This window comes from Akebia trifoliata, chromosome 11, assembly GCF_017979445.1.
Source record: "Akebia trifoliata isolate Shusen 1 chromosome 11, ASM1797944v1, whole genome shotgun sequence".
Classification (NCBI taxonomy): Eukaryota; Viridiplantae; Streptophyta; class Magnoliopsida; order Ranunculales; family Lardizabalaceae; genus Akebia; species Akebia trifoliata.
In genome coordinates, this window is record NC_141385.1 from 32,550,627 (window position 1) to 32,564,197 (window position 13,571).

Below are 13,571 nucleotides of genomic sequence, written 5' to 3' on the forward strand. Positions count from 1 at the left end.
ATTGTACTCGTAATTCTCTCGTGTCACAACCATAAGTATGGAGCACAATTCATAGAAGAAGAAGAAGATGATGATGATGAAAAATGACAATATGATTGGCTGATCAAGAAATATGATGATAATAGACTGCAATTATTTATTTATTTATTTATTGAGTGCACAATGAAATGGGTACCGGTCATAATCATATCCTTAACGAGCTGGAATGATTAGACTCGTTCAAATTTTTGGCTGAGTTAAAGCGGACTCAGTTCTTCAAAGTTGTGAGCAAGCACAGAAGTAACCTAGAAATAGTTCTTGGATTTATTTAAAGCCTCCAAAATTATTCAAATAAAAACGATGCTTCTTACTCCCAACTACGAACCACGTTTGAAACTCGCTTTTTCTGTGTTCTGAACGCAACAAATTCCATCCCCCTTTATTATAAATACCCTTGTTACTTTCTTACACTCTCAACTCTCTCTCTCTCAACTTCGCTCAAACTCTCTCTCATGGAGACAATATTCGAAGCCTCAGCTCTCGATCACATCCGACTCCATCTCTTAGGAGATTTCTCCTCTCTTGAATCAATTAATGAAGAAACCCCCCCAGAAAGTTTCGCCTCTCAATCTGATTCTCTCTGCTCCCAAACAGAAACCTCTGAATCTCTATTCCTTAACGATTATTTCCACTCCCTAGAACCTTCTGAATCATTAATTTCAGAATCAGAAATCGAAATCTCTGATTACTTGGAGCCTGTGGAGCCTCAAACCATAACTTCAAGTTCTCAATCGAGTTTCAACAATCGTAGACCTTCATTGAAGCTTTCTCTCCCTCCCATGAAGAAGATCGAGTTGATCGACTTCGTCGAACAATCTCAACCAGCCGCAACTATTCCGGATCAAAAAGCAATACATCTCAACGAGAAGAAACACTACAGAGGTGTGAGGCAACGTCCATGGGGGAAATTCGCGGCGGAGATTCGAGATCCGAATCGTAAAGGATCTAGGGTTTGGCTTGGAACCTTCGAGACCGCCATTGATGCCGCTAAAGCTTACGATCGTGCAGCTTTCAAGATGCGAGGAAGCAAAGCGATACTCAATTTCCCTCTTGAAGTCGAAACTGTAGCTAACCGATCTGACCCACCGGCAAACAATTCTAGCCAGAAAAGACGCAGAGATTACGAAACAGAAGAGAAAGATCAAGTACTAACCAAGGTAATTAAGAGGGAGAGTTCGCCAGAATCTGACATCACACAGTCACAGACCGTTACTGGTGTTTGTCCGTTAACTCCGTCAAGTTGGACGGCCTTTTGGGAAGGCTTAGAAGTTAAGAAGGAGAGTTCGGCAGAATCTGACAATATACAGTCACAGACCCTTAGTGGTGTTTGTCCGCTAACCCCGTCAAGCTGGACGGCCGTTTGGGAAGGCATGGATGCTAAGGGTATCTTCAACGTTCCCCCATTGTCGCCGTTATCTCCACATCCTTCTTTAGGTTATCCACAACTTATGGTCATATGAGACATTACGGTCAACTTCGTATATATACGGTTGATGGTCTTCATTAGTATACTTACTAAGAAATTATTAGTTTATTCTTTTTAATTAAAAAGGCTAATATAGAAATAATATTTTGATTATTGGATTGGTTAGCTTTTATATTTACTAATTAGGACAGCAATAATCAATTGTTGGGAATCATTGTAAATTATAGCTTTAGTTTTCAATAAATTAATAAGAAATATAAAATATGACTAAGAGAATCTTCAACAATTTGATCACTAGCTTCAAGTCAAATTCTCTTTAAAAAAAGAATTATCCTTCTTGATTATAGTCAATCGAATAGAGATTTGCTATATTTTTCAAAGTTATGTGCTAAGCTGATGAACCAATGGCACAATGCCATGTGTAATGAAAAGTTACTAAAAATAGAAAACTTAAACTGTTCTCAAATTTTCTCTCAGTGACCAATCAATTTAGCTCAGTTAATACACTTGGCGTCATGCCATTGGTTTATCAGTTTAGCACACAACTTTCAAAATGACAAATCTTATTTCTAGCAAGTCATTGCGTAACATTGTAAAATAAATAACTCTAATACTAGTGTCAATGAAATTCAAATATACTAACTGCAATAGTAGCGTGTAGTGGTAGATAATATCTCTTTTTGAGATGGTGTAATGGCGTTAACTAATCCTAAGATGTCAGGAGACGAGATCAGACCAACACAAATGGAACATAATTAGTTAAGAGAAGACTACGATATTGAATTGGTAGGCACTGAGGAGAATAATGAAATAACATACGATGGACAACATTGGAACATTTGGGAAGGAGTAAATCTAAGGCCACGAGGAGGAGGAGGTCGGTCAAGGGCACTAATGGGGGTAGGGGAAATAGAGGACGTGATAGGGGAGGGTTTGCCCATTCTCCTAGAAACCCTATGGACATTTTGGAAAGAAGAAACCTTCTGTCACCCACCTATGGGGGACCACTTTTGACGAGAGATCATGGCTAGAAGTTGTTTGACGAAATGCCTGAAATAGGAGGGAACACATCTAACTTGGAGGGACATCACCATGTGCCCAACAACTCCATAGAACCTCCGCTACACGAGACCATTGTAGGAAGGAAAGACATCCAATCAACCAGTATTTTGAGAAGGAAACAAAGATATTTCAAGAAAGAAACACAGATCAAATCTCACCAATCTCACAAGAAAACCTCAACAAAAAACCAACAATAGCAGCCCTTTCTCATCTCCGCTTCAAAAAAATCGAGCCACTCTCACTCTCCTCGAATCTGGAAAAAAAAAAAACTCATGTTGGATTGAGTTTTTCAAAGCTTCTTAAAGGGTTGTGGTGTTATATTGCTAAGCTGTGGTGGCTGAGTTTATAGAAATGGGGTTGAAATGAATGTGTGGTGGAGTTCATGTGATGCTCCTGTGGTGAGGGTTGCAAACTTGAAATGTATGTGGTGGGGGTTATATGTTTAAAGAACCGAGAACCGAACCGAATGAAACCAAATTATGGTCGGTTTGGGTTGGTTCGATTCTAAGAGATTGTCGGTTCGGTTCTGGTTTCAGATTTGTATACCGATCAAGTTTGGTTCGATTTTAAATTTGCCTACAACCCGAACCAAACTAAACCATGTTGAAAGCGCCCTCGATCCGCGGGGTGCGCGGATCCGCTTTTGACCCTTGAGGTTTGGGAGTCGCCACCTAGTTATTACGGTCTAGGAACCAAATTGACCCTACAATGGATAAAAAAAACTAATCTACTATAGAAATCTGAATCCGGGGATCATGTTACGGGGTTGGAAGGTGTTAGGCACCAACCCCGCCCGGCCAATGCCGGTCTCTATTTATCCCAAATAGATCTACATTGCTAATGATAAACCTAGATTAAAAAAAAATTAAAAAAAATTTACCTTTGATCTGCAAAAGTGTTATTCCCTCAGATCTAGTTAGAATGGCTCCTTGTACCATATTCCTTATTTCGTTCTATCTCCGGATCTGATTCCTGATCTCCGAGGTAAGGTATCTCCTTCTTGGATCTGAGTGCTTCAAATTTGTTGTGAATTTTTGGGATGTTTTTGAGAGGTTTTTGGGTGTTTTTTAGGCTAAAATCGGAGTAAGGTGTTAGGGAAGGAGTTGGGGCTCCAAAATTAGGGTTTTGGGGAGGCTATGAAGGCTTCTTTACCTACTTTTCCTAGGGTTTTTTCTTTGATACGAAAATAGAGTGTGGAGGCTCTTATTTATAAAGTTTTTAGAAGCATTAGGGTTTGATTAGGGTTTCTTTTAGGGTTTCAATTAGGATTTTGACTTAGTCTTTAGGGTTTTAGGATTTTGACTTTAGTCTTATAAGATTGACTTGATTAGTTTAGATTAGGGTTTTGATTTAGGGTTTTGACCTTAGTCTTATGAGATTGACTTGATTAGTTTAGATTAGGATTTTGATTTAGGGTTTTGACCTTAGTCTTATGAGATCGACTTGATTAGTTTAGATTAGGGTTTTGATTTAAGGTTTTGACCTTAGTCTTATGAGATTGACTTTAATACTTGACTCTAGTCTTACTTAATTGACTTTAATTTTGACTTTAGCCTTATTTGATTGACTTTAATATCTTGACTTTAGTCTTGCTTGATTGACTTTAAATTTTTGGAGAACCCCCCTCTATTATATCTTTCATTCTTTGGACCCCCAAATGGAGGGGTCCGTAAAGAAATATCTTGCGAACCATCGACAATTTTTTTTGAAAGTCTGATTGATCAATTTTTTGGTTTAAATTTTATAATTAATTTTATTAATGTTTCACTTTACATTATTTAATGATTTATTTATTAATTTCGAAAATTTTAATTATTAAAATTGTGAAATTACCGTTTTACCCTCGGAGAGGATTTTTTACGTTTTAAGTCGTTTTTCAATGTTCCAGGATGTTTTGGAATCAGTTTCTCGTAAGGAATTCAATGAAAAAGTTGATTTTTATCATTTATGAAATTTTGTGTGTGAAATGATCGTGAATTTTATGAGGGGTATTTTCGTAATTTTGTCAATTTTGTGAAAATTGGTGAATGATTTATTTGGTTTCGATTTGTTGTTTTATGTGTTTGAATGGGTTTTCCTAAGCGTAATGTAAGCTCTAGGGTTGTTTTGATGTTAGGGGTATTTTGGTAATTTGGTCATTTTTAGTGATTTTTAATCGTGAAACTTCTTTTTGGTTTACAAGATGATGATTTCTATGTTTCTGGGGTCGTATTTACCTAGCGTAGCGTGATTTCTAAGTTTTGTCAGTTCGAGATACCTCATCCGGATTTCTGAAACATATCTGGTAACAAAATGAAGCATTGGAATAAACATCCATCATTGGGAACCTTTGCGATCGGGTTGACGACTTGATTAATCAGGCGGATGCAAAAATGGGGTGTCTACACATGTGCACCCCTAGTGATAAGTATTGTTTATTTTTACGGGTTGGACTATTACATGATAGAAAATTGGATGTCTATTCCACACACTTTTATGTTTTATTTTATTTTATTTTTAAAATAAAAGATATCCATATATAGTTATTTTGAGATTTGTTAAAGAACTTACGAAAATCGGAAAGGATAGTCTGTCATATCATGTTCGAAGTGACATGCTATCTTAGGATGAATGGTTGTAATATTAAATTCTTATGTAGTATGAGATGCATAAGGGATTAACATCCCAATTGAGATCCAAAAGTTTTCTCTCTATCTTTATCGATGAATTATGTGATATAACGACAATTGTCGAAAATGTAAAGAAGTCTTAGAAAATCATATGTTCGCCTGATAGGCTTATATGAAGATGACAAGTCAATGATCATTAACAGTCTAGAATAGTTTAACAGATTAACACTTTGTGAAAAGACCTATATCTTATGGTCACAATTAACGGTCAATCTAAACTGGATAAATAATTACTATAGTATGGTAAGTGCAACGATCTGTCACAAAATGAAGAACTAACGATGGGATTCCACATCAATGAAGTTTGTAATATATTTAGATCCTGAGTAAGAGATATCCAGTTGTGGTTCTCAACGCTTTTAACAAACACACTACCATTGTTTGTACTTAATTATTGAACCTGCTATATGTTAATTTATAAAATCTAAATTTTATGTGGTTAACTATTTTAAATAGTGATTGTAGTTATATTTCTAATATGTTTACTTTATGATGAAGAATTGTTTCGTTAAAAATTGAAAAATGAAGTTTTAAAGTTGAATATTTATAGGTTGTTGAAAATAGTTATTTATTTTCTAGATTTTCTTACATTTTGTTTTAAAATATTTCATAAGATTTTGAAGCTCGATATTTTATTTACTATTTTGAAAATAGAATTGGTAGGTTGACAAGGATACAAATGTTTATTACTTTTTAGTTATTGTCTAATTCATAAATTTTATTTTATGACACGATTTGCGGTTATTTAAGTGTAATATGATTTAACCATTTTTGTTATTGTTTACAAGGAAAAACTTACATATCTTTCTAAAAATATTTTGGAAAGATTTTCCCCCATTTATTTAAGTAACTATTAATTTGAGAGATTTGTTTTCTGTTGGGTAACTTCCCTATTACTCATTCTATCCTTTACCCTTTTACTTTTGTCAGATTTTGAAGTTAGTCTTGAGGAGTAAATTTCGAGTTAGCACTTAAAGTTCATTACCGACGAGTTGCAGTCACCATCTGCTTAAGGATATCTTATGATTTAGTTATTTATTTTATTTTGTTAATGATGTGTATTTAGAATAATGTAAGTGAATCATATTTTAGAATTGAGGTTGTTTCCGCACTCTGATATTCTTTAGTTATATATTATTATTTTTTCCACTACCATATTATTATTTTTATCATTTTATAATTGTATTTATGTTAATATCACATTTGGGTAGAGTTTTTAATATCTCGAATTTTGGTATGGAATTATGGGGATTCATACTGGAATTTTTTGGGGTGCCACCGTATAGGTTCACAAAAAGGAGTCAATTTAAAAAACCACTAGAAGTGGAATGCCCCTCCTATTGGGAATAACAAAGGCCCAACTTCTCCTAATAAATCAACATATCCCACTGACATTTTTTATAGATGTGGACGAATTGGAAATTGGCTACAAACCTATTGTTTGTCCAAGAAAATAATTGAACAATATCAAGCCTCAAAGAAAGATTTCAAAACCCACATTGTGGAATGTCTAGTAGACTATTGGATGGATGACATTATTCACCTCCATGTAAATGACTTCTTTGAAGATGAAATAGACATCCTATCGACAATCAGGTTTTCAATGCCATGATTGAAAAAATCCCATGACCGGTCCCGAAGACCTAAGTTATTATTATTTTTCTTAAATTTGAAACAATGTTACTATAAATTGACATAGGTTCAATCTTCTTTACTCTCAATTTAGTTATTTTTCTTTTGGATATGTTATTTTTAACGAATCTATTTGGATATCAAAATTTTATTATGAAATTTGTTAATATAATCTTTGCTTGAATATTTATTTTACTTATCCATTTTTTTAAGGTATGGATCTAGGAGTTGGAACAAATGAAGAAGACATCTGTCTTGCAGACAATGCAACTACTCATACCATTTTGAAAAATCACAAGTTTTTCTTAGAATTAATTGACAATCTAGCTAAGATTTGAACCCTAGTTGGACCTATGCAAATCATTGAGGGCTCTGAAAAAGTACATGTGATATTACCTGAAGGTACCCACATATTCATTCAAAATGCTTTATACTCAAACAATTTTAGAAGAAATTTGCTTAGTTTTTAAATATATAAGAATGAATGGATATCATATTGAAACTAGCAATGAAGGTAACAAAGAATTCCTCTATAACACTTCTAATATTGGAAGTCAGAAGCTTATCTTAGAAAAACTCATTGTATTCTCTTTGGGGTTGTACTATACAACAATTGGTGTTGAAGAATCACACTTTGTCATGAATCAGAAGTTCAAGATGAGAAAAAAGCTCAATGATCCAAAACCCTTGATAAGTTGGCATGATCGTTTTGGTCACCTTGGATCTAATATGTTACGTAGGATCATACATAACTCTCATGGACATACTTTAACAAACCAACAACTTACCATATCTGGTGATCATTTTTATACTCCTTGCTCACAAGGAAAGTTAATCACTTAACCTTATTTTCTTAAAATTACTTCTGAGTCACCATCTTTCCTACAAAGGATCCAAGGTGATATCTGTGGACCAATTCACCCTTCTAGAGGACTTTTTAGATGCTTTATAGTATTAATAAATGTTTATACTCATTGGGCTAATGTTTGTTTACTATCTTCTTGTAATTTGACATTTGCCAGATTACTTGCTCAAATTATTATACTTAGAGCACATTTTCAATGACCAACCCATTAAGGCCATTCATTAGATAATGCAGGTGAATTCACTTCTCAAGTCTTTGATGATTATTGTGCATAAATAGGAATTGATGTTGAACATCTAATTCTTCATGTCCATACCCAACATGGCTTAGTAGAATCTTTGGTCAAACGTTTGCAACTAATTGTAAGACCTTTACTCATGCAATCCAAATTACCTGTCTCTGCGTGGAGGCATGTTATCTTACATGCGTCTAAGTTAATTAGACTTAAGTCAACTGCTGATCACCCATTTTCACCTCACAAGTTATGATGGGTTCTCCACCTAATATTTCTTACTTGTGTGGATTTGGTTGTGCAGTGCAAGCCCCTATACTTCCCCCACAACGTACCAAAATGGGCCGCCAATGTCGTTTAGGGATTTATGTTGGATTTGACTCACCCTCTATAATTCGTTATCTAGAACCTCTAACAGGTGATGTGTTTACCGTTAGATTTGCGGATTGTCAATTTAATGAGATTTTTTTCCTGTCATTATGGGAAGAAAAATGTTCTTCCAGAATGATTTGTTCCTAAAGAATGATGTGAATTAACGTGGAATACTTCCACTTTATCTCATTTGGACACTCATACTACTCAATGTGAAAACAAGGTATGAAGAATATTACATCTCCAAGAGATTGCAAAACAAATGCTAGATGCATTTAATAATACAGCCAAAGTGACTAAGTCATACATACCAGTCAGAATCAATGTCCCAGTAGGACAAAGTTCAAATGAATCTATTGTATGCTAGAAGCATGACAAACCTATAGGTTCAAAGACTCAATTTCTCAAAAATGGAGGTCAAATAAAAACTCATGCCCTAATAAAGATCCTGAAGAGGTTATACTTAATACTCTTGAAGAGATTATAGATAGCACTCAAGAAGAGATTATGTAAAAATGATCCACTTTCCCCATAATAGGTTACAAAAGTCCTTCAAGTGACTACGAAAATCCCAGAAGAGGTTACACAAGTCCCTGAAGTGATTACGAAAACCCTAGAAGAGGTTACACAAGTCGCTGAAGTGATGATGGAAACTCTAGAAGAGGCAAATGTACCTATTGATAATGAGATCTTTATGATTTTATACATATTCAAGATAAATGTGAGATTGCAAAAAGATGATCATCGATTGATATATTTTCATTTGTAATAGCTATTAAAATCTCTAAGGGTAATGATGATACGAAACCATGTAACATTAATGAATGTTGACAAAAAAATAATTATAAAGCACTTCTTGTGGCACAAGGTTTCTTGCAGAAACTCGGGATTGACTATGAAGAGACATACTCCCCTATTATGGATGCAATTAAGTTCTGTTATTTTTATAAGTCTCGTAGTTTTTGAAAAAATTGATATGAGACTTATGAATGTAGTAATTGCTTACTTATATAGGGATATATACATTGACATTTATATGAAAGTCGTTGAAGGACTTAATTTTTGAAAATCCTAAAAATATGACTTAATTTTTGAAAATCCTAAAAATATTTTCCTCAAAACAATATATAAGCTGAATCTTGGCAGATATAGGGATAGATTAATATCTGAACTAGATCTCACTTCGATCAAGGAACATCATTGGAAAGTTACTTGCAAATCACAAGTTGTGGTTTGTATCCCAACTTCAAAATAGAAATCCACTTTTTTAATTAATTTTTAGTTTAAAATTAATATCTTAATCCTACCAGTTGCATTTTAGGCGTGGATTTTTTACAATTTTCTTTAATTAGTATATATTTCATTCATCTTTCATGTTCCCTGTTTTCCTAAAGTTGGGGTGAATCGAATTCGAAATTCTCTCGTGTCACAATTCATAGAAGAAGAAGAAGAAGAAGATGATGATGATGAAAAATGACAATATGATTGGCTGATCAAGAAATATGATGATAATAGACTGCAATTATTTATTTTTTTATTTATTGAGTGCACAATGAAATGGGTACCGGTCATAATCATATGCTTAACGAGCTGGGATGATTAGACTCGTTCAAATTTTTGGCTGAGTTAAAGCGGACTCAGTTCTTCAAAGTTGTGAGCAAGCACAGAAGTAACCCAGAAATAGATAGGTAATTCTTGGATTATTTAAAGCCTCCAAAATTATTCAAATAAAAACGATGCTTCGTACTCCCAACTACGAACCACGTTTGAAACTCGCTTTTCTGTGTTCTGAACACAACAAATTCCATCTCCCTTTATTATAAATACCATTCTTACTTTCTTACACTCTCAACTCTCAACTCTCATCTCTCATCTCTCAACTTCGCTCAAACTCTCTCATGGAGACACTATTCGAAGCCTCAGCTCTCGATCACATCCGACTCCATCTCTTAGGAGATTTCTCCTCTCTTGAATCAATTAATGAAGAAACCCCTCCAGAAAGTTTCGCCTCTCAATCTGATTCTCTCTGCTCCCAAACAGAAACCTCTGAATCTCTATTCCTTAACGATTATTTCCACTCCCTAGCACCTTCTGAATCACTGATTTCAGAATCAGAAATCGAAGTCTCTGATTACTTGAAGCTTAACGAAGACTACAGCAGCAGAAATCTCTTCGAAACAAAACCTCAAATCTCCACTCCTGTAGAGCCTCAAACCCTAACTTCAAGTTCTCAATCGAGTTTCAACAATCGTAGACCTTCATTGAAGCTTTCTCTCCCTCCCATGAAGAAGATCGAGTGGATCGACTTCGCCCAACAATCTCAACCAGCCGCAACTATTCCAGATAAAAAAGCAACACATCTCAACGACAATAAACACTACAGAGGTGTGAGGCAACGTCCATGGGGGAAATTTGCGGCGGAGATTCGAGATCCGAATCGTAAAGGATCTAGGGTTTGGCTTGGAACCTTTGAGACCGCCATTGATGCCGCTAAAGCTTACGATCGTGCAGCTTTCAAGATGCGAGGAAGCAAAGCGATCCTCAATTTCCCTCACGAAGTCGAAACTGTAGCTAACCGATCTGACCTACCGGCAAACAATTCTAGCCAGAAAAGACGCAGAGATTACGAAACGGAAGAGAAAGATCAAGTACTAACCAAGGTAATTAAGAAGGAGAGTTCGCCGGAATCTGACATCACGCAGTCACAGACCGTTACTGGTGTTTGTCCGTTAACTCCGTCAAGTTGGACGGCCTTTTGGGAAGGCTTAGAAGTTAAGAAGGAGAGTTCGGCAGAATCTGACAATATACAGTCACAGACCCTTAGTGGTGTTTGTCCGTTAACCCCGTCAAGCTGGACGGCCGTTTGGGAAGGCATGGATGCTAAGGGTATCTTCAACGTTCCCCCATTGTCGCCGTTATCTCCACATCCTTCTTTTGGTTATCCACAACTTATGGTCATATGAGACATAACGGTCAACTTCGTATATATACGGTTGATGGTCTTCAGTAGTATACTTACTAAGAAATTATTTGTTTATTCTTTTTAATTAAAAAGGCTAATATAGAAATAATATTTTGATTATTGGATTGGGTTAGCTTTTATATTTCACTAATTAGGACAGCAATGATCAATTGTTGGGAATCATTTTAAATTATAGCTTTAGTTTTCAATAAATTAATGAGAAATATAAAATATGACTAAGAGAATCTTCAACAATTTGATCACTAACTTCAAGTCAAATTCTCTTTAAAAAAAAAAACAAAATTATCTTTCTTGATTATAGTAAATCGAACAGAGCTTTGCTGTTTTTACAAAGTTATGTGCTAAGCTGATGAACCAATGGCACAATGCCATGTGTACTGAAACGTTATTAAAAACAAAATACTTAAATTGCTCTCAAATTTTCTTTCAGAATTTTCTCTTAGTGACCAATCAATTTAGCTCAGTTAATACACTTGGTGTCATGCCATTGGTTCATCAGGTTAGCACATAACTTTCAAAATCACAAATCTTAGTTCTAGCAAATCATTGCGTGACATTGTAAAATAAATAACTCTGATACTAGTGTTGATGAAATTCGAATATACTAACAGCAATAGTAATGTGTAGTGGAAGATAATGTCTCCTTTTGAGATGGTGTAATGGCATTAACTAATCCTAAGATGTTGGGAGAAAGGATCAGACCAGCACAAACTAAACATAATTAGTTAAGAGAAGACTACGATATTGAATTGGTAGGCACTGAGGAGAATAATGAAATAGCATACAATGGACAACACTGGAACACCTGGGAAGGAGTAAATCTGAAGCCAAGAGGAGGAGGAGGTCGGTCAAGGGCACTAGTGGGGGTAGGGGAAATAGAGGATGTGGTAGAGGAGTGTTTGCCCATTCCATTCTCTTGGAAGCCCTCTGGACATTTTGGAAAGAAGAAACCTTCTGTCACCCACCTATGGGGACCACTTTTGACGAGAGATCATGGCTAGAAGTTGTTCGACGAAATGCCTGAAACAGGAGGGAACACATCTGACTTGGAGGGACATCACCATGTGCCCAACAACTCCATAGAAGCTCCGCTACATGAGACCACTGTAGGAAGGAAAGACATCCAATCAACCAATATTTTGAGAAGGGGCTACGAGGTGGGAATAATAACCAGGGTGGGGGCCACTGCAGTAGCTCAATCCCATAGTCAGGTAACTTGGACCTAGGAAGCCACAGTAGTACCTTCCATAGAGAGGCCCATTCCTAAGACCAATATCAAGTTTTTGTCTTGGACAGGGTTATTGGGAGCAAAAACCAAACCTCATCTAGAAGACATGGTGAACTTACCTTCCACCACCAATTGCTAGATAGTAACAAAAATCTCATCTCATACCCTAAAGAAATGCTTAAGGTAGGAGAGGAAGAATGAAAGGGCAGCTTAGTAGACTATTTTTTGGGACACAAGTTCTCTTACGCAGTTGTGAAGAATGCAATCAACAAACTTTGGAAACCGAGAGGAAGCTTAAAAACCTACTTAAAAGAAGATTAGTTATACTTTTTTAAGCTTGGGGATGAAAATGACAGGTAGAGAGCCCTTCAAGGGGGGCCATGGTTTATTGTAGGAAGACTCATGGTCTTAAAGGAATGGATGAACAAAATAGAGTTAGAAAAACTAGAAACAATAGCCATCCCTATTTGGATCAAGCTCCATAACCTCCCTAACCAGTTCGGGCACCCTAACACTCTAGGCTACATAACTAGCACGATAGGAAAACCCTTGTTTATGGATAGTGCTACTAAAGGTCTCTTGAGGTTGTCTTATGCTAGAGTCTGTGTGGAAATAAATACTGCAAATGAACTACCTAACAAGATCTATGTGGAAGTGGATGACGAGGCTCATACTAAGGTCTCATTGAATACCACTTGATGCCTCCTAAGTGCCCTTCTTGTTGTACTTTTGGCCACTTGGAAGGACATTGCACCCATACAAAAATCAGGATGGAAGGTGCTCCACGCACAACTACTGAGAAGGGACCTTCGACAGAAATGGAAGATGCGCAAAGAGAAAATGAGGACAGGACTACAATCCCCAACAAGCACAATAGGAAAATTATCCTTTCTCAAACCAATACAAGCCTAGGAGACAATTTGAAGGAGAAAGGTAGAACAAGGGAAGAGGATGTCAATCTATCCTAGCAAAAGATGGAATGGGAGGAGTCATCACATATAGGGAACCATACTAAGGAGCAAGGGGAGACTAGAAACAAAACTCCTGAGAGAGAGAGGGGAGT

General features: G+C 36.0%; 2 protein-coding genes across 2 annotated transcripts; both read left to right on the forward strand.

Annotated features, from left to right (window-relative positions):
• The first annotated feature begins 450 nt into the window (after positions 1–450).
• Positions 451–1,618, forward strand: LOC147391307 (ethylene-responsive transcription factor 5-like). The gene has a single exon (XM_086460099.1). It carries the CDS (start codon positions 492–494, stop codon positions 1,497–1,499), a length of 1,008 nt encoding a protein of 335 aa, XP_086316225.1. The 5' UTR covers positions 451–491; the 3' UTR covers positions 1,500–1,618.
• An 8,527-nt stretch (positions 1,619–10,145) lies between these two features.
• Positions 10,146–11,504, forward strand: LOC147391308 (ethylene-responsive transcription factor 5-like). Its single transcript, XM_086417113.1, has one exon. The coding sequence runs from the start codon at positions 10,196–10,198 to the stop codon at positions 11,258–11,260; it is 1,065 nt and encodes a 354-aa protein (XP_086273239.1). The 5' UTR covers positions 10,146–10,195; the 3' UTR covers positions 11,261–11,504.
• Positions 11,505–13,571: the final 2,067 nt, after the last annotated feature.

Coding starts and splice junctions, on each gene's coding strand:
- LOC147391307 (XM_086460099.1), top strand. CDS start 492: ATGGAGACAATATTCGAAGCCTCAGCTCTCGATCACATCCGACTCCAT.
- LOC147391308 (XM_086417113.1), top strand. CDS start 10,196: ATGGAGACACTATTCGAAGCCTCAGCTCTCGATCACATCCGACTCCAT.